This window comes from Oncorhynchus nerka, linkage group LG17 (genome assembly GCF_034236695.1).
Source record: "Oncorhynchus nerka isolate Pitt River linkage group LG17, Oner_Uvic_2.0, whole genome shotgun sequence".
NCBI classification, from domain to species: domain Eukaryota; kingdom Metazoa; phylum Chordata; class Actinopteri; order Salmoniformes; family Salmonidae; genus Oncorhynchus; species Oncorhynchus nerka.
This window is the reverse complement of record NC_088412.1, coordinates 32,437,410-32,464,415: the sequence shown is the minus strand read 5'-3', so window position 1 is coordinate 32,464,415 and position 27,006 is coordinate 32,437,410. Positions and strand designations below refer to the sequence as shown.

The window sequence follows — 27,006 nt, the reverse complement described above, 5'->3', positions numbered from 1 at the left end:
TACAGATTGGCTCATCAGATATTGTTTCCCAAAACCAATGTTATATGATTTTTGTGGGGATTTAATACCTACTTTAAAAAAGGCAAACATATGCCATTCCGTTGTACATCCAAGTGATATCCACAACAGGTACCTTTCAAAACAGGCCCTTTTCAACGGGAGCTGTCTGATCGGCATCTCAGAACCCGCGAAGAGCCAATGTTTTGTATGCAATCATCAGCAAAACTAACAGTAACATACAATTTCCATACACAATCGCACAACAGTTCGAAGTCAAGAGATTTATTTGCAACGATGGGTTCCCAAATATGAACGGAGAAATAGACGCACCCACATAAAATACAGTTGAAGTCGGACGTTTACATACACTTTAGCCAAATAAATTTAAACTCAGTTTTTCACAATTCCTGACATTTAATCCTAGTAAAAATTCCACGGCCGTAGGTCAGATAGGCCTTAGGTCACCACTTTATTTTAAGAATGTGAAATGTCATAATAGTAGAGAGAGATTTATTTCAGCTTTTATTACTTTCATCACATTCCCAGTTGGTCAGAAGTTTACATATACTAATTGAGTGTTTGGTAGCATTGCCTTTAAATTGTTGAACTTGGGTCAAGTGTTTCAGGTAGCCTTCCAAAAGCTTCCCACAATAAGTTGGGTGAGTTTTGGCCCATTCCTCCTGACAGAGCTGGTGTAACTGAGTCAGGTTTGTAGGCCTCCTTGCTCGAACACGCTTTTTCAGTTCTGCCCCAAAAAATTCTATAGAATGGAGGTCAGGGCTTTGAGAAGGCCACTCCAATAACTTGACTTTGTGGTCCTTAAGCCATTTTGCCACAACTTTGGAAGTTTGCTTTGGGTCATTCTCCATTTGCGACCAAGCTTTAACTTCCTGACTAATGTTGCTTCAATATATACACAGAATTGTCTTTTCTCATTATGCCATCTATTTTGTAAAGTGCACCAGTCCCTCCTGCAGCAAAGCACCCCCACAGCATGATGCTGCCACCCTTGTACTTCACGGTTGGGATGGTGTTCTTCGGCTTGCAAGCATCCCCATCCAAACATAACGATGATCATTACTTTCAAACAGTTCTATTTTTGTTTCATCAGACCAGAGGAAATTTCTCCAAAAAGTACGATCTTGTCCGCATGTGCAGTTGCAAACCATAGTCCGGCTTTGTTATGGCAGTTTTGGAGCAGTGGCTTCTTCCTTTCTGAGCGGCCTTTCAGGTTATGTTGATATAGGACTCGTTTTACTGTGGATATAAACTGAGCAAAAAAAGAAATGTCCTCTCACTGTCAACTGTGTTTATTTTCAGCAAACTTAACATGTGTAAATATTTGTATGAACATAATATTCAACAACTGAGACATAAACTGAACAAGTTCCACAGACATGTGACTAACATAAATAGAATAATGTGTCCCTGAACAAAGGGGGGGTCAAAATCAAAAGTAACAGTCAGTATCTGGTGTGGCCACCAGCTTCATTAAGTACTGCAGTCCATTCCTCCTCATGGACTGCACCAGATTTGCCAGTTCTTGCCATGAGATGTTACCCCACTCTTCCACCAAGGCACCTGCAAGTTCCCGGACATTTCTGGGAGGAATGGCCCAAGCTCTCACCCTCCGATCCAACAGGTCCCAGACGTGCTCAATGGGATTGAGATGCGGGCTCTTCACTGGCCATGGCAGAACACTGACATTCCTGTCTTGCGGACAGCCATACTGCTCGTTCTGTGCGTGAAGGCATTGTCATGCTGGAGGGTCATGTCAGGATGAGCCCGCAGGAAGGGTACCACATGAAGGAGGAGAGTGGCTTCCCTGTAATGCACAGCATTGCGATTGCCTGCAATGACAACAAGCTCACCATGTCAGACCCTCCACCTCCAAATCGATCCCACTCCAGAGTACAAGCCTCGGTCTAACGTTCATTCCTTCGACGATAAACGCGAATCCGACCATCACCCCTGGTGAGACAAAACCGCGACCCATTAGAGAAGAGCACTTTTTGCCAGTCCTGTCTGGTCCAGTGACGGTGGGTTTGTGCCTGTGGGTGAAGTTGTTGCCGGTGATGTCTGGTGAGGACTTGCCTTAAAACAGTCCTACAAGCCCTCAGTCCAGCCTCTCTCAGCCTATTGTGGACAGTCTGAGCACTGTAAACTCTCCTTCCAGACTCATATCAAACATCTCCAATCTAAAATCAAATCTAGAGTCTGCTTTCTATTCTGCAACAAAGCCTCCTTCACTCACGCCGCCAAACTTACCCTAGTAAAACTGACTATCCTACCGGTCCTTGACTTCGGTGACGTCATCGACAAAATAGCTTCCAATACTCTACTCAGCAAACTGGATGCAGTTTATCACAGTGCCATCCGTTTTGTTATTAAAGCACCTTATACCACCCACCACTGCGACCTGTATGCTCTAGTCGGCTGGCCCTCGCTACATATTCGTCGCCAGACCCACTGGCTCCAGGTCATTTACAAGTCCATGCTAGGTAAAGCTCCGCCTTATCTCAGTTCACTGGTCACGATGGCAACACCCACCCGTAGCACGCGCTCCAGCAGGTGTATCTCACTGATCATCCCTAAAGCCAACACCTCATTTGGCCGCCTTTCGTTCCAGTTCTCTGCTGCCTGTGACTGGAACAAATTGCAAAAATCGCTGAAGTTGGAGACTTTTATCTCCCTCACCAACTTCAAACATCTGCTATCTGAGCAGCTAACCGATCGCTGCAGCTGTACATAGTCTTATCGGTAAATATCCCACCCAATTTTACCTACCTCATCCCCATACTCTTTATATTTATTTACTTTTCTGCTTTTTTGCACACCAATATCTCTACCTGTACATGACCATCTGATCATTTATCACTCCAGTGTTAATCTGCAAAATTGTAATTATTCGCCTACCTAATGCCTTTTGCACACAATGTATATAGACTCTCTTTTTTTCTACTGTGTTATTGACTTGTTAATTGTTTACTCCATGTGTAACTCTGTGTTGTCTGTTCACACTGCTATGCTTTATCTTGGCCAGGTCGCAGTTGCAAATGAGAACTTGTTCTCAACTAGCCTACCTGGTTAAATAAAGGTGAAAAAAAAAATGGAAAAAGAAAAAAATGAGAAAAAAAAATGGAGGGATTGTGCATTCCTGGTGTAACCCAGGCAGTTGTTGTTGCCATCCTGTACCTGCCCCGCAGGTGTGATGTTCGGATGTACTGATCCTGTGCAGGTGTTGTTACACGTAGTCTGACACTGCGAGAACGATCAGCTGTCCATCCTGTCTCTCTGTAGTGCTGTCTTAGGTGTCTCACAGTACGGACATTGCAATTTATTGCCCTGGCCACATCTGCAGTCCTCATGCCTCCTTGCAGCATGCCTAAAGCACGTTCACGCAGGTGAGCAGGATCCCTGGGCATCTTTCTTTTGGTATTTTTCAGTCATTAGAAAGGCCTCTTTAGTGTCCTAAGTTTTCATAACTGTGACCTTAATTGCCTACCGGCTGCAAGCTGTTAGTGTCTTAATGACCGTTCCACGGGTGCATGTTCATTAATTGTTAATGGTTCATTTAACAAGCATGGGAAACCGTGTTTAAACCCTTTACAATGAAGATCTGTGAAGTTATTTGGCTTTTTACGAATTATCTTTGAAAGACAGGGTCCTGAAAAAGGGACGTTTCTTTTTTTGCTGAGTTTAGATACTTTTGTACCCGTTTCCTCCAGCCTCTTCACAAGGTCCTTTGCTGTTGTTCTGGGATATATTTGCACTTTTCGCACCAAAGTACGTTCATCTCTAGGAGACAGGACGTGTCTCCTTCCTGAGCAGTATGACGGCCGCGTGGTCCCATGTTTATACTTGCGTACTATTGTTTGTACAAATGAACGTGGTACCTTCAGGCGTTTGGAAATTGCTCCCAAGGATTAACTAGACTTGGAGGTCCACAATTTTCTTCTGAGGTCTTGGCTGATTTATTTTGATTTCCCCATGATGTCAAGCAAAGAGGCACTGAGTTTGAAGGTAGGCCTTGAAATACATCCACAGGTACACCACCTCCAATTCACTCAAATTATGTAAATTAGGCTATGAGAAGCTTCTAAAGCCATGAAATCATTTTCTGGAATTTTCCAAGCTGTTTAAAGGCACAGTCTACTTAGTGTATGTAAACCTGTGACCCACTGGAATTGGGATACACTGGATTATAAATGAAATAATCTGTCTGTAAACAATTGTTGGAAAAATGACTTGTGTCATGCACAATGTAGATATCCTAACTGACATGGTTAAACTATAGTTTGTTCATTTGTGGAGTGGTTGAAAAATGAGTTTTAATGACTCCAACATAAGTGTATGTAAACGTCTGACTTCAACTGTATAAACAATTTCAACTATGTAAACAGGTTTCCATGCTTAATGTGCAAGTGATAAGTTATGTGACGCGCAAAAGGACGCTGCTGAATATGGTGGCCAGGTGGAACGCACTGCTCGGTCATTCTACAGAACAGCAATGTTAGCATGTTGTTATTTTTACTGGTCATCGCCACAACTGAGCGAGCCCCAAAAAACATTTTGGTTTTACTCAATCTCTGATACTAGCACCTCTATTTCTGTCTTGGAATTAATTTATTTTTTCTTCGCTTCGTTTGGTTGCGCGTTGAATTTCATGGTACGACGTTATATATTCCCCCTGGGCTTTACAAATCTCGTAAGGATTGGCACCTTTAAAAATAAAAATAAATCGCCTAAAATGACATACCCAAATCTAACTGCCTGTAGCTCAGGCCCTGAAGCAAGGATATGCATATTATTGACTGATCCAATGAACCATTGCATTTCTGTTCAAAATTTTGCATCAAGACTGCCCAACTGCCTAATTTGTTTATAACTTTTCATGTTCAAAATTGTGCACTCTCTTCAAACAATAACATGGTATTATTTCACTGTAATAGCTACTGTAAATTGGACAGTGCAGTTAGATTAACAAGAATGTAAGCTTTCTGCCAATATCAGTTATGTCTATGTCCTGGGAAATGTTCATGCTACTTACAACCTCATGCTAATCACATTAGCCTAAATGAGCTCAACCGTCCTGTAAGGGACCCACCAATTCGGAAGAAGTTTTAAAAGGGGTGATTTTGACCAAATGGTTAATTTGGGGTGTTTCCGAAATGCAACTACCCAAGGTGGTGCACAACCACTGAGGCTAAGAACCATTTTTATTTATCAATGGTTCTCCCCTTCTGGCGTGCGTCTGACGCTAGTAGGATTGTTTGATAAATCACAAATGTTATATGCGTATGAACTTCCTAAATACCGTTCGGGAGTAGTATTTTAGAATAGTTTCTACGCAACGTTACATTGATAAATGAGGCTCCAGGTTAGGCTCTCTCGATCAACACATTCTGGTAATAGAGATGACTGACTGGCCAGTCAATCATCACATTTTAATCATTGAAGATTATAGGTTTGCTTGTTCACTGAAACAATTTGAACCAAAGTGATCTGCTTCAGAGATAATAACCTACACTGTCCAACTAATTGAAAACGAGTCTATGGATAATTAATTACACCACACAATAGGAATGGCATATATCCTCCCCCCTCCTCACACAGCTTCGTCTAGATAAATCAACAGACAAACATGTTTTTGATAAAACACTGACGATATCCAGATCTTTCTCTTCTCCGCCACTGCCCCACCCTGTCTCTCTCCGTTCCCGCCCCCTCTCTCTGTCTTGATCCTTTCCTCCTACGGTCACCGAATAACATTCAGAAACCGACTTCCTTTCACCACGCGCAGGGACTGTGTGACTACCGGGGGCGAGTGTCCTGCCCTGCCCACAACTCGACACACATTCAATGTCGACCGCGATGCAACGTTATAACGGATTTAAAGGATCGATCAAGATTACCTCTGGCAAAGCAAGCGGGATGAGTTTTAAATTATACTCTCGGTCGAGTAGAATCATTTGATTCTTGAGATTCTTAAATTGTGTTTAGATAACAATCACAGCCCCGCATGCCACATGGAAAGCATAAAGGAAGAAACTAGTTGAAGAGATTAGTAAAAAAAAAACAACGGAGATGTATAGAAACTAAATAATACTATCCTTCCTTTATCCCCGGCTGGGCAACTGGAAGCTTCTTCAGAAGGTAAAATGGTATGCCCTAGTTCAATCAACAAGTGATCATCTGATAACTCTCTAACCCTCTTTGATATCTCAATTTAAATGCAATTTAAAGGGCTTTATTGGCATGGAAAGCACATGTTTACATTGCCAAAGCAAGTGAAATTGACAAGAAACAAATGGGAAATAAACAATACAAAATGAACAATAAACATTACGCTCATTCATCTTTCTCTCTCTCCCCTGCAGATTGTGTATGATGGTGTTGCAGGAGGAGTGTAGTGTGTGTGAGCCAAGTCAGGGAGTAACTCCAGGCAGACAGAGGGAGAGAAGGAGGCCATCTCCCCAGGGCATGCTGCTATCTCTAGGCCCAGTGATGATGGTAGGAGGGTGCAGATTTCTAGCTGTGTGTGTCTTTTTTTGTTAACAAGTATATAGATGGTGTCCTGGCTTACTGTATGTATGTATGTATGTATGTAGGTAGTAGGGGGTTTCCTGACTCTGCAAGGTCCAGCCCTCTGGCTGGGGGTGCTGATGGCTGTTACCGGAGCGACACTGACCACCGCGGGACTCTGTATTGTCATGACAACGCTACAGGTGTTGGACGTACCTGGACACTTCCTGTTACACCCCCGCACAGGAACACGCTACAGCCCACACCAGGCCCTGGCCATCCAGAGGTAAACACACACAGGGCTGTTACGGCAGTCATGAGTCATGACCACAGTAAAATTTAAAGTGACCGTTGAGTCACGGTAATCTCCTCTTATGCTCTTATCCTCGTGTTGTCTATTTTTTTCATCTTTTTTTCTCCCTGCATTGTTGGGAAGGGCCCCGTAAGTAAGCATTTTACTGTTAGTCTTCACCTGTTGTTTAGGAAGCATGCGACAAATAACATTTTTTATTTAATTTGACATGCATTGGTAGTACCAAACACACTGACGACCATCAGGTCCTAATGGCCTGGTACTTTATTGTACCTGTAACCAGTCAGACATCAATGCATATGCAGTCAAAAATCACATCAAACTCATCATCAAAACAGTATTTTTGCGTTTAAAACTCACCTCAATGTGATTGATCAATTTGAAGAAAGAAGTTCAACAACGGGTTGAAACTGAGTGGAAAACATGGTCCATGTGGGTGTGGTTTCAAAGCCTAACACAAGGAAATGGACAGCCCTTTCTAAGGTGAGGATGAATTAAAAACATACATACGTATATTAGAGCTTATGCATACACATAGGCCTATATATGAGCCCAAGCCTGAACCCCCCCCAAATTAAAATAATAATTGTGCCGTACGTTACACAATGCATAGCCTATCGCATATTACGCACAGCAGAAAAACAAAACAAAAAAACAGATTTAAGATGTCTTTGGTACATAATTGGTCTAGCCTATACTCCAAAATCAAACAAATTCTAGTAATCGCCTTTGAGTGTGGACTGTATTATTATGCATAATGGATGGTGTCACCCTGATCTGTTTCACCTGTCTTTGTGATTGTCTCCACCCCCGTCCAGGTGTCGCCCATCTTCCCCGTTATACCCTGTGTATTTATACCTGTGTTCTCTGTTTTTCTGTTGCCAGTTCGTCTTGTTTGTCAAGCCTACCAGCATTTTTTTTTGTCAGGTCCTGCTTTTCCTCAGTCTCTCTTTTCTCGTCCTCCTGGTTTTTGACCCTTGCCTGTCCTGACCCTGTACCCACCCGCCTGACCTCTCTGCCTGCCCCTGAGCCTGCCGTCCTGTACCTTTGCCCCACCTCTGGATTACCAACCTCTGCCTGACCTGACCCTGCCTGCGGTCCATGGTTACTTTGACACGGTCTGCATCTTGGTCTTACCTTGATACCATGGACTGGTTACCTTATGCTACGCTCTAGACTATACATGAGTTTGGGAAAGACTGTATAGGCCTAAGCGATGCGGTTGGTTCATTGATTGTGCAGGGTGGTTTACAGAGTTAGCTTACAATTATAGTAAAATTGTATTGGACATTTTCCTTTCCAAGCGCATTGTCAACAGTTTAATTAAATATTTTTAGCTGTGAAAACATGTTACTATCAATGTTCCCATACAGATTTCACTTGGTTTCCAAAATGAAGCACTGGGTAGCTGCAGGAACAGGGTTTGAGAGCCCATGGCATACAGAGTACTGGGTAGCTGCAGGAACAGGGTTTGAGAGCCCATGGCATACAGAGTACTGGGTAGCTGCAGGAACAGGGTTTGAGAGCCCATGGCATACAGAGTACTGGGTAGCTGCAGGAACAGGGTTTGAGAGCCCATGGCATACAGAGTACTGGGTAGCTGCAGGAACAGGGTTTGAGAGCCCATGGCATACAGAGTACTGGGTAGCTGCAGGAACAGGGTTTGAGAGCCCATGGCATACAGAGTACTGGGTAGCTGCAGGAACAGGGTTTGAGAGCCCATGGCATACAGAGTTTGGGCTGAATATCACCTGTCGAGAGGCTGCATGCACCTCAAACAGTGGTTGATGGAAGGATTAAATTAACCAGAGTAGCTTACCCTTCCTGATTGAAAAACTAACCAGCAGGAAAGTGGCCTCCATTCACTATTCCAGTGCATACAGAGTGAATGTCTTTTTCCCTCTGCCTCTGTTCTTGCCTATTTGATAATGGGCCAATCTAAATCTAAACGAATTTGACATATTAGTGAAGACAAGATTAAATTGAAAATATGGCCACTTGATGAGAGAACGGCTGTGCAGCCTGAGACAAGGAACAGAGCACAAGCTATTTTTGTGACTTTCTCAAATCATCAATAGCCTATAGGCGCATCATGCAGCCAATATAAACTCAGCAAAAAAGAAAATGTCCCTTTTTCAGGACCCTTTCTTTCAAAGATAATTCGTAAAAATCCAAATAACTTCACAGATCTTCATTGTAATGGGTTTAAAACACTGTTTCCCATGCTCGTTCAATGAACCATAAACAATTAATGAACACACACTTGTGGAATGGTCGTTAAGACACTAACAGCTTACAGACGGTAGGCAATTAAGGTCACAGTTATGAAAACTTAGGACACTATAAAGAGGCCTTTCTACCGACTCTGAAAAACACCAAAAGAAAGATGCCCAGGGTCCCTGCTCATCTGTGTGAACATGCCTTAGGCATGAGGACTGCAGATGTGGCCACGGCAATAAATGGCAATGTCCGTACTGTGAGATGCCTAAGACAGCGCTACAGAGAGACAGGACGTGCAGTTGATCGTCCTCGCAGTGGCAGACCACGTGTAACAACACCTGCACAGGATCGGTACATCTGAACATCAGACCTGTGGGACAGGTACAAGGATGGCAACAACAACTGCCCAGGTTACACCAGGAACGCACAATCCCTCCATCAGTGCTCAGACTGTCCGCAATAGCTTGAGAGAGGTTGGACTGAGTTCTTGTAGGCCTGTGGTAAAGCAGGCCCTCACCAGACATCACCGGCAACAACGTCGCCTATGGGCACAAACCCACCGTCGCTGGACCAGACAGGACCTGCAAAAAGTGCTCTTCACTTGCGAGTCGCGGTTTTGTCTCACCAGGGGTGATGGTCGGATTCGCGTTTATCGTCGAAGGAATGAACGTTAGACCGAGGCCTGTACTCTGGAGTGGGATCGATTTGGAGGTGGAAGGTTCGTCATGGTCTGGGGTGGTGTGTCACAGCATCATCGGACTGAGCTTGTTGTCATTGCAGGCAATCTCAATGCTGTGCGTTACAGGGAAGACATCCTCCTCCCACATGTGGCATGACAATGCCACCAGCCATACTGCTCGTACTGTGCATGATTTCCTGCAAGACAGGAATGTCAGTGTTCTGCCATGGCCAGCGAAGAGCCTGGATCTCAATCCCATTGAGCACGTCTGGGACCTGTTGGATTGGAGGATGAGGGCTAGGGCCCTTCCCCCTCATCTGGGAAGTTGCAGGTGCCTTGGTAGAAGAATGGGGTAACATCTCATATTGGTACTGCAGTGCATCTCCTCCATCAGGAGGAGATGCACTGCAGTACTTAATGCAGCTGGTGGCCACACCAGATCATGACTGTTACTTTTGATTTTGACCCCCCCCCTTTGTTCAGGGACACATTATTCTATTTCTGTTAGTCACAGGTCTGTGTTGAATCTTGTTATGTTCATACAAATATTTGCACGTGTTAAGTTTGCTGAAAATAAACACATTTGACAGTGAGAGGACGTTTCTGTTTTTGCTGGTTTGTATCATTCACAATTAAATTTGCCAAATATCTCTAAATCTAGCGTATAGGACCTGTTTCAAATGATCACTTTTACGCTCAATATAGCCACTTCATATGTGAAGTTGCTCCAGAATGGGAAAAATATCCTTTATTTTATTCAGCTATAATCAATTATATTTTTACTATAAATTGTATAATATAAAATAATGGCACGGGATTTACAAGCATATCTTACCTGCTAAATGAACAAGTCTATGGCATGGCACATGGCCTACTGTATGTTATCTGGCTAACTCATTCTGTTCTTCTGAAATACATTATATTCATATCATAATGTTTCTGTAGACAAAAATAAATCATACATTTATTGTGATGTTGTGTATTAAATTCATTTATTATAGTTAAAAAAACATTTTTTAGATGTTCCAAAGGTGCGCATCAGCGGCTTGTATGCGGTTTGTATGCGTGAAGGCCTGGAGAGGCTAAATGTGTTCATTAACGGTCAATAACAGTGAGCAGGATGGACAGGAGACAAGGATTCTTGGAGACAATGGAACAATGTGATTTGAGCGACATGGGAGTTTGTCACTATATGTCTATAATCCGTCTCTCTCTCCCTAGGAGGTTGGACCGGATACGTAGAGAGATGTCAGAGGACTCTGTGCGAGTGACCCCCTCTCTACACCTCCCCTTGTCCCCCACCCCTCCTCCCTGGGACCTGGAGGCACCCCCCTCCTACGACTCTGTCATGAAGAGCCGAGGTCCTTCTGACCTCTGAGGGCTAGGATGGGACTACTGTTCTTTGACTCTGGTGTATTCCCTTGCTGCCATTACACAGTGAGCTAAATAAAGCCCCCCCCGTGCTGGGAGAGTCGTTGTTTGGGAATGGAGGGGAACGCAGAGGCTGTAAGGGGTTGAACCCACCAACATTGTTTACATACTTGTTTGAAGAATGAGTGCGTTATAATGCTGCTATTAAGACTACTACAGCGTAATACACTGCACTCCTATTATGTCATTTAGAGAAAAAAAAACTTTACACCACCTAAACTTGTTGCTGCTGTTGTTACTTTTTAGTATAAGATGTATTATAGTATAGTAGTATATGGCCCGGCAGCCATATATTTAGACTTTGTAGTGGCATCGTGCTACACCAGGCGACAAGCCCAGCACTAAGCCTTCACTACCAGCCTCAATGGAGCCAGCCTTTAAAACCCCAATCTGACTTTCTTGTGGCCTTGGACTCCATTTAGCTGTGTCTGTGACTGTGGAGGGAGTTAAGTGTCATTCCCTAGTGTGATTGAGAAGGCGTCTGTGTATGTATGTATGTGTGAGTGAGTGCGATATAGCGAGTGTGTGTGCTTCTGTGGTCTTGTATGCACCACTGATTCTATTTTTTTTCTCCCTTTGGTGGATTTACAGGTACAATATTAAAATTAATATAATTTTCACTGATTCGCTTTTTTGACAATGTAATACAATTTGGGCAGAGATGATTTCAACCAAAAGTGCCTTGTTGTTACAGCAGTAAATGCTTGTAACAGTTTTTTTCTCTCTCTCTTCATTTTTAAAATGGGATGTCATGATCAACTTTAGTAAATGATTAACCAAAGATCTCTGAGTCGTTTGTGTCTCAGATGTGAGTGTTAAGGTATTGTTATAGCATGCCGTGCATTCGGAAGTATTCAGACCCCTTGACCTTTTCTACATTTTGGTACGTTACCGCCTTATTCTAAAATGTATTAATAGTTTTTCCCCCTCATCAATCTACACACAATACCCCATAATGGCAAACAGGTTTTTAAACATTTTGACCAAATGTATATAAAAAAAACCTGAACTAACACATTTACAGAAGTATTCAGACCCTTTACTCAGTACTTTGTTGAAGCACCTTTGGCATTGATTACAGCCTTGAGTCTTCTTGGGTATTATGCTACAAGCTTGGCACACCTGTATTTGGGGAGTTTCTCCCATTCTTCTCTGCAGATCCTTTCAAGCTCTAAGGTTGGATGGGGAGCGTCGTTGCACAGCTATTTTCAGGTCTCTCCAGAGATTTTCGATCGGGTTCAAGTCCAGGCTCTGGCTGGGCCACTCAAGGACATTTAGATACTTGTCCCAAAGCCATTTCTGCGTTGTCTTGGCTGTGTGCTTAGGGTCGTTGTCCTGTTGGAAGGTGAACCTTCGCCCCCCCAGTCGGAGGTCCTGAGCGTCTGGTGCAGGTTTTCCTCAAGGATCGCTCTGTACGCTCTTGTGCTCCGTTCATCTTTCCCTCGATCCTGACTAGTCTCCCAGTCCCTGCCGCTGAAAAACATCCCCACAGCATGAGGCCACCATTCTTCACCTTAGGGCTGTTGCCAGGTCTCCTCCAGAGGTGATGCTTGGTATTCAGGCCAAAGAGTTTAAGCTTGGTTTCACCAGACCAAATAATCTTATTTCTCATGGTCTGATATTCCTTTAGGTGCCTTTTGGCAAATTCCAAGCGTGCGGTCATGTGTCTTTTACTGAGGAGTGGCTTCTGTCTGACCACTCCACCATAAATCCCTGATTGGTTGAGGGCTGCAGAGATGGTTGTCCTTCTGGAAGGTTCTCCCATCTCCACAGAGGAACTCTGGAGTTCTGTCAGAGTGACCATCGTTTCTTGGTCACCTCCTTGACTAAGGCCCTTCTCCCCCGATGGCTCAGTTTGGCCAGGCAGCCAGCTGTTGGAAGAGTCTTTGTCGTTCCAAACTTCTTAAATTTAAGAATGATGGAGGCCAGTGTTCTTGGGGACCTTCAATGCTTAAGAAATGTTTTGGTACCCGGACAATTCCTTCAACCCAATGGCTTGGTTTTTGCTCTGACATGCACTGTCAACTGTGGGACCTTATATAGACAGGTGTGTGCCTTTCCAAATCATGTAAATTAATTGAATTTACCACAGGTGGACTCCAATCAAGTTGTAGAAACAGCTCAAGGATGATCAATGGAAACAGGATGCACCTGAGCTCGAGTTTCATACCAAAGGGTCTGAATACCTATGTAAGTAAGGTATTTCAGTTTTTTTTTAAATAAATGTGCAAAGAATTCTAAAACCTGTTTTTTCACTTATGGGGTATTGTGTCTAGATTGATGAGGAAAAAAATATTTAATCAATTTTAGAACAAGGCTGTAAACGTAACAAAAAGTGGAAAAAGTGAAGGGGTCTGAATACTTTCCGAATACACTGTATGTTTGCTCAGTTTCTTTGTTCTGTTCTAACCTCAGTTACGCTCGAAGTAAATGCTTTCAAGGAGAGAGAGAGAGATAAAGGGGAGAGGAAAATAGGACGGTGGAGAAGGAGTTGTGGGCCTCCTAGCAGAGTGACAGCCTTCTCCCCTTCATCTCTCCTTGAGAAAGCATTTACTTCAAGTAGAACTGGAGGTAGGACAAGGTGACCCACCACTGGACACCACACAAACATTGTATTATTCTTGTGGGGACCAAACAATTGATTCCCATTCAAAATCATAGTTTCACTAAGCCTTAAATAGCATTTTTCCTTGTGAGAACTGGCAAAATATCCCCACCTGTCAGAACTGTTCTTGTTTTACTATCCTTGTGAGGATTTCTGATCCCCACAAGGATAGTAAAACCACACACACACAGTCTTGTATAACTGACCTTCTTGGGACAAACAATTCAGTCCCATTCAAAATTCTATTTTCCCTAACCCTAACCCAGAAACCTAACCCTAGAAATAGCATTTGACCTTGTGGGGACCTAGCAAAATGTCCCCAGTTGGTCAGATTTGTGTTTCTTTACTATTCTTATGGGGACTTCTGGTCCCCACAAGTATACATAAAAACGTCCACATGCACACACCTTATTCTGTCTGCAGGCTGTAATAACCAGCAGAGTGGAACTCTGTTGCTGAATTACAAATCTTGAACCTCCTCCTCTCCCTCACCTTCAGTAGTATCTGACCCAGAGCATAACATAGCCTTAGCTAAGCTCCATACCAAAGTGGGTTTGGTTCAGACTTCATTGGTCAGGGTAGCAGCATGGTGGAGGGTAAGCCGTATCGGTATGGTCTGATCGCTGCGGGGATGTGTGTGTTGTTAGTCGGTCTGTTCGTTATGACTCAGGAGCGACCTCACATCTACGCAACACTCTGCTCTCTGGGGATCACCATGATCACCCTTGGCACCGCGTGGAGCCTCTGCCAGTGCTACCCTAAGGTAAGAACAGGTGTGTGTGTATGTTCAAGTTTAAACTTACCTCAGGGAGCCAGCCAACGCAAGTCTTCAGGTCCCAGGTAAGGTTATCAATCAAGCAATCACGAACCACCTTACATATGTGTATGAAAGAGATATTTTAGTGTGTGTGTTGAACAGGATGGTGGTTTGGACATATGATTTATACTGAACAAAATTATGAACGTAACATGTAAAGTGTTGGTCCCATGTTCATGAGCTGAAAGAAAAGACCCCAGAAATGTTCCATATGCATGTTTACATCCTTGTTAGTGATCATCTCTCCTTTCCTAGATAATCCATCCCCCTAACAGGTGTGGCAAATCAAGAAGCTGATTAAACAGTATGATCAAAGGGACAATAAAAGGACACTCTAAAATGTGCAGTTTTGTCACACAACCCACAGACGTCTCAAGTTGAGGGAGTGTGCAATTGGCATGCTGACTGCAGAAATGTTCAATAGAGCTGTTGCCAGAGAGGATTCTACCATAAGCCGCGTCATTTTATAGAATTTGGCAGTACATCCAACTTGGCCGTACAACCGCAGACCACGTGTAACCACGCCAACCCAGGACCTCCACATCCACAGACCACGTGTAACCACGCCAACCCAGGACCTCCACATCCAGACCACGTGTAACCACGCCAACCCAGGACCTCCACAACCGCAGACCACGTGTAACCACGCCAACCCAGGACCTCCACATCCACAGACCACGTGTAACCACGCCAACCCAGGACCTCCACATCCACAGACCACGTTTAACCACGCCAACCCAGGACCTCCACATCCGGCTTCTTACCTGCAGGATCATCTGATCTGAGGGGGAGGGGGGTGCTAAGGAGTATTTCTGTCTTTAATAAAGCCCTTTTGTGGGAAAAAAAAAAAAATCATTCTGATTGGCTGGGCCTGGATCCCCAGTGGGTTGGCCTGCTGCGCCCCTGCCAGTCATGTGAAATCCATATACCAGGGCCTAAATCATTTATTTCAATTGACTGATTGACTTCTCTAAACTAACTCAGTAAAATCTTTGAAATTGTAGCATGTTGCATTTATATTTTTGTTCAGTATAGTAGCAGGACGTGCGGTCTGTCTCCACTCGGTCTCTCCCTGAGCCATACTAAACACAGAATGAGTGTGCATGGAATAAACAAACTGGGTCATTAAATCTGTGTTTCTGTTTGTCAGGTGGTGTTGATCTCACAGAGCCTGGAGGAGAGGGGAGCCAGGGACAGCATGGATGCTGCTGCAGGGGAGAAAAACATCAGGTACTGTATACACACACACACATGCATATATACACTCCAGTAATATACTAATATGTAGTATTACTAGGAAGTAATGTGATCATGAATGTATGTTTATGTGATGGAGCATTGAGATACAAGACTGACGTATCTCCCACTTCTCTCTCTCTCAGTGTTACACTGGCTGGTTTCCATGATAACAAGGTCAGCCCTGCCCTGTCTGTCCCTCTGGTCCTCCAGCTCCACTCTTCCCACAGCTGTCCTATACTACACCTGGCTTGACCTGAAATAAACATATTTTATGAATTTGATATTTTACTGTGATCACTCCTGTTTCACAGACACACAAAGAACAAGACAAAGTTTACAAAAAGGTTGGGCATTCCAGTTTATTTTATATCAAATTTCCCCATAATCAAACTGATGTACAAATGAAAACTGGGTTTCAACATGAATGGTCCTGCCTTGGACTGGCCTTCAGCAGGAGTGATGCTCAAAGCAGAATGAGACAGAATAAAAATCTGGATCCATATCATTCCGTAATTCCATCCCTCCCTCCCCCCCTTACTACACACCACAGATGGTACTGTTCTGAGAAGTACTACAGGTGCTGTGGAGGGTCAAACTGAGCAGTAGGCTCTGAGTGAGGAGTGCTGTGTCACTGGCACACCAGACCTAGAACACACCTGAAACCTGAGACAGCCTTCTAAGACCAGGATGAGGGCCCAGTCAAGTCTGCTGGTCAATACACAGCATGGTAACATACACACAGTTCATTATAGCAAGTCATCTGTTGCCAGGTAGGGGATTGGTGTGAGAGGGACAAGGGACGCTTAAAAATGGCACTGACAGAGGGCTGCCTCGCTTTGAGCTCTTAAGAAACTTTGCATTTCACTACACCCACAAACATCTGCTAAACACGTGTATGTGACCAATAAAATTTGATTTCAGAGGTGATGGGAGTTGGGAGATGAAGGCACTAGAATTCTCCCAGGAGTTGGGTTAGGTCAAGAGGTTAGCGGTCAGAGGTCCAGGTGGGGTGGGGTTTGGTATCAGAGCTTAGGGGTCAGAGGTTATGCCCCTCTGTGTCCAAAGGCAAACCTGAACTAACAAAGATAAAAAGGCAAAACAAGAAAAACCCAGCGCCAAATAATTATGATAAAGCAGAGTATGGTGTGTATATATATAAATAAATAAAAGAGGGGAAGACAGTGTGTGTATTTCATTGGCACCCAAAGTAAAACTTGCTCCTGATCTCTCCTCTGGTTGGCACGATGACCTTCTCTCTGGTGTGTGTGTCACAGGGCAGTGGTGGTGGCATAAGTACAGCGACGTCAGGAGAAACCAAAATCAAAGAAATTAAAATACCTCAAATCCAGCGCTGTGATTCGCTGTAGGGGAGGGGAGAGCGCTGAATTATTGGTTGGTTTGGTTCCGTTCGTGTTCTAGAACCCTCCGTAGACTGCGCCATTCCTAGATACCACTGTGGTTACCGGAGCAACAGACATAGCCATAGGAGCGCGTGTTCTCTACGGTGGCATCGGCTGTGTGTACTGTGTGTAACAAGCTGAAAACTAAGTTTGGTGTGATAAGAAGTGCTAACACCAAAAGAAAGACAGGTGCGTGTGATGGTGTGTGTGTTGAGGATGGTTAAGCTGCTCTAGCGAACCTGATCACTATTGCTCTACTCCACTATACACTGGGGTGGACTATAAAGTGCATACTTAAAAACCCTGCTTAAACGTGTGTGTGTGTGTTCTTCCAGAGCAGGTCATACCGCGGGCTCACACATACACACATCTACAGAGTGGAGCACAGGAGACTTTAAAATATTATCTTACATTTCAGATTACAGCTATCGAACAGATCTTTATAATAATGAATATGGTCTGTTTAGTTACATTGCCAAATATGAGCAACAACTTACAAAACAAACCCATCCCTTCCTTGTGAGACAATAGTGGCTCCATCTGAAATGACACCCTTTTGCCGATACAGTCTAGTACCACTAGCCGTCACTGAACCTTTGGCCCAAAGTAGTGAACTACAAAGGCAAAGGGGTGAACTTTCTGACTCAGCCAGTAAGAGAAGAATAAACTGCACTGTAACCCATTAGTCTGGTCTCAACTCTCCTCCAGCTGATTCCATTAGTCTGGTCTCTAAATTCTCCTCCAGCTCTGATTCCATTAGCCTGGTCTCTAAACTCTCCTCCAGCTCTGATTCCATTAGTCTGGTCTCTAAACTCTCCTCCAGCTCTGATTCCACTAGTCTGGTCTCAACTCTCCTCCAGCTCTGATTCCATTAGTCTGGTCTCTAAACTCTCCTCCAGCTCTGATTCCATTAGTCTGGTCTCTAAACTCTCCTCCAGCTCTGATTACATTAGTCTGGTCTCAACTCTCCTCCAGCTCTGATTACATTAGTCTGGCCGGAAGTCACTCAAGATATTTCACGCATCCTTTGTTGCTCCGCCAACCAGGCTGTAGCGGGCCTCTCCCTCAAAACTCTGGCCAATCAGAGGTGAAAAGCAGTCTTTTGATTGGCTGTCTGGAGCCTTCTCTCCATTGGAGGGATTGTGTCTGGTAGCTTCTCCTAAGGGTCGACATCCTCCAGATCACTCTTTGAATCACCGAGCATCATGGGAGACTCGGAACCCTGAGATAAAGAGAGAGGGGAGAGAGAGAGATTACAGGAGACGTGACATCTCAGAGTAAGAGATCTTTATGAAACCGATTCATACAAAACTCTTCAGCCAAGATTTTGAGCTCAGCCCAGTCCTGAGAAGTGACAATACCCTGACAAGGCTCTATTCTAGGACCGCTACTGAGCTCTTCATACTTGCTACCTCTCTGTCAAGCTGTACCTGTCGGAGGCTGCGGTCTGCGTTCTCGTTGGCTGGGCTGCCGTCAGAGCCGTTGCTGCTGCCAGATGGCTCCTTCTCGTTGAGCAGCGCTGTGGCGTAGGCCAGCGTGTCCTGGGCTGAGATGGTGCGCTGGAACGTTTTGGCTGTGGACGTCTCATTGGACACGTTGCTCTGAGGAGTCCAGTAGTGTTCTGACATCTGACAGAGAAACACACACTGTAACACTAACCCATACTCTACACACACACACGAAATTGTGTGTGCGTTGTGTGCTTGATGCTTGCCTTTTTCTGCAGCCACTGCACTGCCCAGCTCCAGTGACCAGACAGATCTTTAAAATAGTCCTTAGCAGGAGCACACCTGGAGAAAGAGACAGACAAACACTTGATGTGAAATCAGGAAGTATGAAATGAGAGGTTTTAACTGAACCAAATTTTCTTTGTTACTTTCATGTACTTGCTGCAACGGTCAAATCTACTTCCATTCAATATTTTCAGCCTGAGACAAAAGGGTGGCGACAGGAACATATTTCCTGGTCTCTGGAGGAACTCACTTCTGTGCCAGGGTAACCAGGAACTTGACACACTGGTAGCAGCGGCTGCTGTCCACGTTGTTACTCTGGTGCATCAATGCTGCAAACAAGAGAGGAGTGTCACACACACACACGCCTTACACATGCTCTCCACACACCTTACAAATACACACGCTCTGCACACACCTTACAAATACACACGCTCTGCACACACCTTGCACACGCTCTCCACACGCCTTACAAATGCACACGCCTTACAAATACACACGCTCTGCACACGCCTTACAAATACACACGCTCTTCACACGCCTTACACACGCTCTGCACACGCCTTACAAATACACACGCTCTGCACACGCCTTACAAATACACACGCTCTGCACACGCCTTACAAACGCTCTCCACACGCCTTACAAATACACACACTCTCCACACGCCTTACAAATACACACACTCCACACGCCTTACAAATACACACACTCCACACGCCTTACAAATACACACACTCCACACGCCTTACAAATACACACACTCCACACGCCTTACAAATACACACACTCCACTACAAATACACACACTCTTCACATGCCTTACAAATACACACACTCTCCACACGCCTTACAAATACACCACACGCCCACAAATACACACGCTCTGCACACGCTTACAAATACACACGCTCTCCACACGCCTACACAAATACACAAATACACACTCCACACGCCTTACAAATACACACACTCTTCACACGCCTTACACACGCTCTGCACATGCCTTACACACGCTCTGCACACGCCTTACACACGCTCTGCACACGCCTTACACACGCTCTGCACACGCCTTACAAATACACACGCTCTGCACACGCCTTACAAATACACACACTCTTCACATGCCTTACACACGCTCTTCACACGCCTTACAAATACACACACTCTCCACACGCCTTACAAATACACACACTCTCCACACGCCTTACAAATACACACTCTCCACACGCCTTACAAATACACACACTCCACACGCCTTACAAATACACACACTCCACACGCCTTACAAATACACACTCTCCACACGCCTTACAAATACACACTCTCCACACGCCTTACAAATACACACACTCTCCACACGCCTTACAAATACACACACTCTCCACACGCCTTACAAATACACACACTCTCCACACGCCTTACAAATACACACTCTCCACACGCCTTACAAATACACACTCTCCACACGCCTTACAAATACACACTCTCCACACGCCTTACACACTACTTACAAATACACACGCTCTGCACACGCCTTACATGCCTTAAATACACACGCTCTGCACACGCCTTACACACGCTCTGCACACGCCTTACAAATACTTCCACACGCCTTTACAAATACACACACGCACACGCTCTGCACACACCTTATAAATGCACTTACAAATACACACGCTCTGCACACGCCTTACAAATACACACGCTCTGCACACGCTTACAAACACACACTCTGCACACGCCTTACAAATACACACTCTGCACACGCTTACAAATACACACTCTGCACACGCTTACAAATACACACACTCTGCACACGCTTACAAATACACACGCTCTGCACACGCCACAAATACACACGCTCTGCACACGCCTTACAAATACACACTCTGCACACGCCTTACAAATACACACACTGCACATGCCTTACAAATACACACGCTCTCCACACACCTTATAAATGCACACGCCTTACAAATACACACTCTGCACACGCCTTACAAATACACACTCTGCACACGCCTTACAAATACACACTCTGCACACGCCTTACAAATACACACGCTCTGCACACTTACAATACACACGCTCTGCACACGCCTTACAAATACACACTCTGCACACGCCTTACAAATACACACGCTCTCCACACGCCTTACAAATACACACGCTCTGCACACGCCTTACAAATACACACGCTCTGCACACGCCTTACACACGCTCTGCACACGCCTTACAAATACACACGCTCTTCACACGCCTTACAAATACACACGCTCTTCACACGCCTTACAAATACACACGCTCTTCACACGCCTTACAAATACACACGCTCTGCACACGCCTTACAAATACACACACTTCACATGCCTTACACACGCTCTGCACACGCCTTACAAATACACACGCCTCCACACGCCTTACAAATACACACGCTCTGCACACGCTTACAAATACACACGCTCTGCACACCACAAATACACACTTATAAATGCACACGCTTACAAATACACACGCTCTGCACACGCCTTACAACGCTCTACACGTTTTACACACGCTCTGCACACGCCTTACAAATACACACGCTCTGCACACGCCTTACAAATACACACACTCTTCACATGCCTTACACACGCTCTGCACACGCCTTACACACACTCTCCACACGCCTTACAAATACACACGCTCTGCACACGCCTTACAAATACACACGCTCTGCACACGCCTTACAAATACACACGCTCTGCACACGCCTTACACATACTCTCTACACGCCTTACAAATACACACGCTCTGCACACGCCTTACAAATACACACGCTCTGCACACGCCTTACAAATACACACGCTCTTCACACGCCTTACACACGCTCTGCACATGCCTTACACACGCTCTGCACACGCCTTACACACGCTCTGCACACGCCTTACAAATACACACGCTCTGCACACGCCTTACAAATACAACACTCTTACACACGCTCTTCACACGCCTTACAAATACACACACTCTCCACACGCCTTACAAATACACACACTCTCCACACGCCTTACAAATACACACTCTCCACACGCCTTACAAATACACACTCTCCACACGCCTTACAAATACACACACTCTCCACACGCCTTACAAATACACACACTCTCCACACGCTTACAAATACACACTCTCCACATGCCTACAAATACACACTCTCCACACGCCTTACAAATACACACTCTCCACACGCCTTACAAATACACACGCTCTGCACACGCCTTACACACGCCTTACACACGCTCTGCACACGCCTTACAAATACACACACTCCACACGCCTTACAAATACACACGCTCTGCACACGCTCTCCACACACCTTATAAATGCACACGCCTTACAAATACACACGCTCTGCACACGCCTTACAAATACACACGCTCTGCACACGCCTTACAAATACACACTCTGCACACGCCTTACAAATACACACGCTCTGCACACGCCTTACAAATACACACGCTCTGCACACGCCTTACAAATACACACGCTCTGCACACGCCTTACAAATACACACGCTCTGCACACGCCTTACAAATACACACTCTGCACACGCCTTACAAATACACACACTGCACATGCCTTACAAATACACACGCTCTCCACACACCTTATAAATGCACACGCCTTACAAATACACACTCTGCCACGCCTTACAAATACACACTCTACAAATACAAATACACACTCTGCACACGCCTTACAAATACACACACTTCTCCACACGCACACGCCTTACAAATACACACGCTCTCCACACGCCTTACAAATACACACGCTCTCCACACGCCTTACAAACACACGCTCACACGCCTTACACACGCTCTGCTCCACACACCTTACAAATACACACGCTCTTCACACGCCTTACAAATACACACACTCTTCACACGCCTTACAAATACACACGCTCTGCACACGCCTTACAAATACACACACTCTTCACATGCCTTACACACGCTCTGCACACGCCTTACACACGCTCTCCACATGCCTTACAAATACACACGCTCTGCACACGCCTTACAAATACACACGCTCTGCACACGCCTTACAAATACACACGCTCTGCACACGCCTTACAAATACACACGCTCTGCACACGCCTTACAAATACACACGCTCTGCACACGCCTTACAAATACACACGCTCTGCACACGCCTTACAAATACACACGCTCTGCACACGCCTTACAAATACACACGCTCTTCACAAATACACACGCTCTGCACACGCCTTACACACGCTCTGCACAACACGCTCTGCACATACACGCTCTGCACACGCACACGCTCTGCACACGCCTTACAAATACACACGCTCTGCACACGCCTTACAAATACACACACACATGCCTTACACACGCTCTTACAAATACACACACTCTCCACACGCCTTACAAATACACACTCTCCACACGCCTTACACACACTCTCCACACGCCTTACAAATACACACACTCTCCACACGCCTACAAATACACACACTCCTTACAAATACACACGCTCTCCACACACCTTGCACATGCCTTACACACGCTCTCCACACGCCTTACAAATACACACGCTCTGCACACGCCTTACAAATACACACGCTCTGCACACGCCTTACAAATACACTCTGCACACAAATACACCTTACAAATACACACTCTGCACACGCCTTACAAATACACACGCTCTTCACACGCCTTACAAATACACACGCTCTTCACACGCCTTACAAATACACACGCTCTCCACACGCCTTACAAATACACACGCTCTGCACACGCCTTACAAATACACACGCTCTGCACACGCCTACACACACTCTCCACACACCTTACAAATACACACGCTCTCCACACACCTTGCACACGCTCTCCACACGCCTTATAAATGCACACACCTTACAAATACACACGCTCTGCACACGCCTTACAAATACACACGCTCTGCACACGCCTTACACACACTCTCCACACGCCTTACAAATACACACACTCTCCACACACTTCCAGTGGAAGGTAGCCTACCTAGCAGGCCTTTTTCTGACTCAAAGGCGTACTTCAGTCTCTGGGTCTGGAGAGGGTCCTCTACCACCTGAGAACACACGTTACACCGTGTGTATTACACTGCCTCGTCGGGGCATGGATTCCCCATCCCAAACTAATTATGGTCTGTTAAATCGCTCAACCCGAATGCACAGACAGGTTTGATTGACAGCGGTCACTCACCAGCAGCTCTTGCAGCAGCTGGAACACGTTCTTCAACTCATGGGGTGGAGCGGTCTCCAACTGAGTCTATATACATAAACGTACACACACAGGTCAGAAGAGTAATGATGTGGTTTGTGCTGGGATTTGGAGTCCTCTGTGGAAATGGATTTGTTCACAACTGGCAGTTGTAGTTCTTACCTTGAGCAGCTGTAGTACTCCGAGGGAGAAGGGTTCGTTACAGAAGGAGCAGTACGTCACCATCTCTATCAGCACAGTCAGAGGGCCTGACAACTCCCGCACCGCAAACATCACCTACAGACAAAAAAAAAAAACGTTTAAAAAAAAAAAGAATAACTGCCTCTTCCATATACACCGAACAAAAATATTACAATTGCAACGATTTTATTGAGTTACTGTTCAAAAAATATTACAATTTCAACAATTTTACTGAGTTACAGTTCATATAAAGGAAATAAGTCAATTGAAATAAATTCATTAGGCCTTAATCTATGGATTTCACATGAATGAGTTTTCCCCCACAATAGGGCTTTATTACAGCCAGAAATACTCCTCAGTGTGTGTGTGTGTGTGTGTGAGACTGTGTGTATGTTACCTCTAGCAGGTAAGGCTGTCCCTCGGGGCTGAAGAGCGAGGCCATGATGTCAGCGTTGAGGGGGAGGAGGCGGGAGGAGGCAGGGATACTGCTCACAATCAGCTTACACACACCTTGATCTGAGAAACGCACACACACTCACATCAGCTTACACACACCTTGATCTGAGAAACACACACATCAGCGTATTATGGAACCATCCTAACTGCGGTAAGGCGTGTGCGTTTGTGTTACCATGTGTGTGCTGTGTGTTGAGGTCTGAGTGGAGAGTCATCAGGGCCAGAGTGGAGTGGAGATGCAGGAACTCTCTGGCCTGGGCTGGACTCCACCTCCGATTCTAGAGTGGGAGAAGGAATCACAGGAACAGGGAGCGAGAGTGAGAAAAAAGGTCATTAACTTCCAGAACCATCAACAATAACATCCTGTCATATGCATTTCACTGCAGCGGAGTAGGAATTCAGTGTGTGCTGCGAGTACCTGGTTGTTCTGTCTGTTGGGTCCGAGGAGAAAGATGAGCATCCTACGATACGCTGAGTGTTTCAACAACAAATGGCACGGACCAGAGCCTCTCTGAGCAAAGTTGCTGAAGAGGCTGAAGTATTGGTTGCAGTTTTTGACGTTCTCAGGAACGTCTTTGTCCAATAGGGAGAGGAGCGCGTCGGTCAGGCTGTCCAATCCAGAGTCAGCGAAGTGGAGCGCACTCTCTAAGGTCTTCTCCAAGATCGCTGCCACTACGACCCTCACCTCCCTCACCCCACACTCCAACAGACACACTCTGGAAGGAGGGAGGAGAGAAGATCAGTTAGATTGATGAGTAGAAATGTAAGATATAAGTAGTAGTACTACAGTGGTTCTGTGTAGAGTAGTAGTATTATAGTATAAAAAATAATAAATGATTTCACCTTTATTTAACCAGGTAAGCTAGTTGAGAACAAGTTCTCATTTACAACTGCGACCTGGCCAAGATAAAGCAAAGCAGTGTGGCAGAAAGAACAACACAGAGATATGTAGCAAGGGCCAGCCGACGAGAGCATACAGGTTGCAGTGGTGGGTGGAATAAGGGGCTTTGGTAACAAAACGGATGGCACTGTGATAGAATGCATCCAGTTTGCTGAGTAGAGTATTGGAAGCTATTTTGTCGATGACGTCACCGAAGGACCGGTAGGATAGTCAGTTTTACTAGGGTAAGTTTGGCGGCGTGAGTGAAGGTGGCTTTGTTGCGAAATAGAAAGCCGATTTCAGATTTGATTTTGGATTGGAGATGTTTAATATGAGTCTGGAAGGAGAGTTTACAGTCTAGACAGACACCTAGGTATTTATAGTTGTCCACATATTCTAGGTCAGAACCGTCCAGGGTAGTGATGCTAGGTCAGGCGGGCGGGTAGCGAATGGTTGAAAAGCATGCATTTGGTTGTACTAGCATTAAAGAGCAGTTGGAGGCCACGGAAGGAGTGTTGTATGGCATTGAAGCTCGTTTGGAGGTTAGTTAACAGTGTCCAAAGAAGGGCCAGACGTATACAGAATGGTGTCGTCTGCGTAGAAGTGGATCAGGGAATCACCCGCAGCAAGAGCGACATCATTGATATATACAGAGAAAAGAGTCGGCCCAAGAATTGAACCCTGTGGAACCCCCATAGAGACTGCCAGAGGTCCGGACAACAGGCCCTCCGATTTGACACATTGAACTCTGAGAAGTAGTTGGTGAACCAGGCGAGGCAGACATTTGAGAAACAAAGGCTGTTGAGTCTGCCGATAAGAATACGGTGATTGACAAAGTCGAAAGCCTTGGCCAGGTCGATGTAGACGGCTGTACAGTACTGTCTGTTATCGACGGCGGTTATGATATCGTTTAGTACCTTGAGCATGGTACCGGATTACACAGCGGAGAAGGTACGGTGGGATTCAGAATGGTCAGTGATCTGTTTATTAACTTGGCTTTCGAAGACTTTAGAAAGGCAGGGCAGGATGGATATAGGTCTAACAGTTTGGGTCTAGAGTCATCTCCTTTGAAGAGGGGGATGACCGCGGTAGCTTTCCAATCTTTAGCGATCTCGGACAATACGAAAGAGAGGTTGAACAGACTAGTAATAGGGGTTGCAACAATGGCGGTGGATAGTTTTAGAAAGAGAGGGTCTGGATTGTCTAGCCCAGCTGATTTGTACGGGTTCAGGTTTTGCAGCTCTTTCAGAAC

The 27,006-nt window shown here is 45.2% G+C and overlaps 3 protein-coding genes across 4 annotated transcripts in view; 2 read left to right on the top strand and 1 right to left on the bottom strand.

The window, feature by feature from the left end:
* The first annotated feature begins 5,729 nt into the window (after positions 1–5,729).
* si:dkeyp-51f12.3 (uncharacterized protein LOC107988041 homolog) lies at positions 5,730–11,949 on the top strand. 2 transcript variants are annotated; one of them, XM_065003122.1, is made up of 4 exons: positions 5,730–6,156; positions 6,381–6,513; positions 6,612–6,811; positions 10,959–11,949. In XM_065003122.1, the coding sequence occupies exons 2-4, from the start codon at positions 6,388–6,390 to the stop codon at positions 11,113–11,115; spliced, it is 483 nt and encodes a 160-aa protein (XP_064859194.1). In that variant the 5' UTR covers positions 5,730–6,156; positions 6,381–6,387; the 3' UTR covers positions 11,116–11,949. The 2 variants fall into 2 exon arrangements, with proteins under 2 accessions (XP_064859194.1, XP_064859195.1); XM_065003123.1 differs by having other exon boundaries at positions 5,730–6,164.
* Positions 11,950–14,252: 2,303 nt separating this feature from the next.
* bsnd (barttin CLCNK type accessory subunit beta) lies at positions 14,253–16,110 on the top strand. The gene is made up of 3 exons (XM_029687023.2): positions 14,253–14,536; positions 15,741–15,820; positions 15,973–16,110. Exons 1-3 carry the CDS (start codon positions 14,360–14,362, stop codon positions 16,079–16,081), a joined length of 366 nt encoding a protein of 121 aa, XP_029542883.1. The 5' UTR covers positions 14,253–14,359; the 3' UTR covers positions 16,082–16,110.
* Positions 16,111–16,162: 52 nt separating this feature from the next.
* The window catches only part of usp24 (ubiquitin specific peptidase 24), a 51,790-nt gene continuing 40,946 nt past the window's right edge, over positions 16,163–27,006 (bottom strand). Inside the window, 10 exon segments of the mRNA XM_029686347.2 lie at positions 16,163–18,451; positions 18,660–18,857; positions 18,944–19,019; positions 19,213–19,291; positions 24,020–24,086; positions 24,221–24,286; positions 24,401–24,514; positions 24,816–24,934; positions 25,050–25,152; positions 25,293–25,590. Coding sequence (XP_029542207.2) covers positions 18,389–18,451; positions 18,660–18,857; positions 18,944–19,019; positions 19,213–19,291; positions 24,020–24,086; positions 24,221–24,286; positions 24,401–24,514; positions 24,816–24,934; positions 25,050–25,152; positions 25,293–25,590 — 1,183 coding nt within the window. The 3' untranslated portion in view covers positions 16,163–18,388.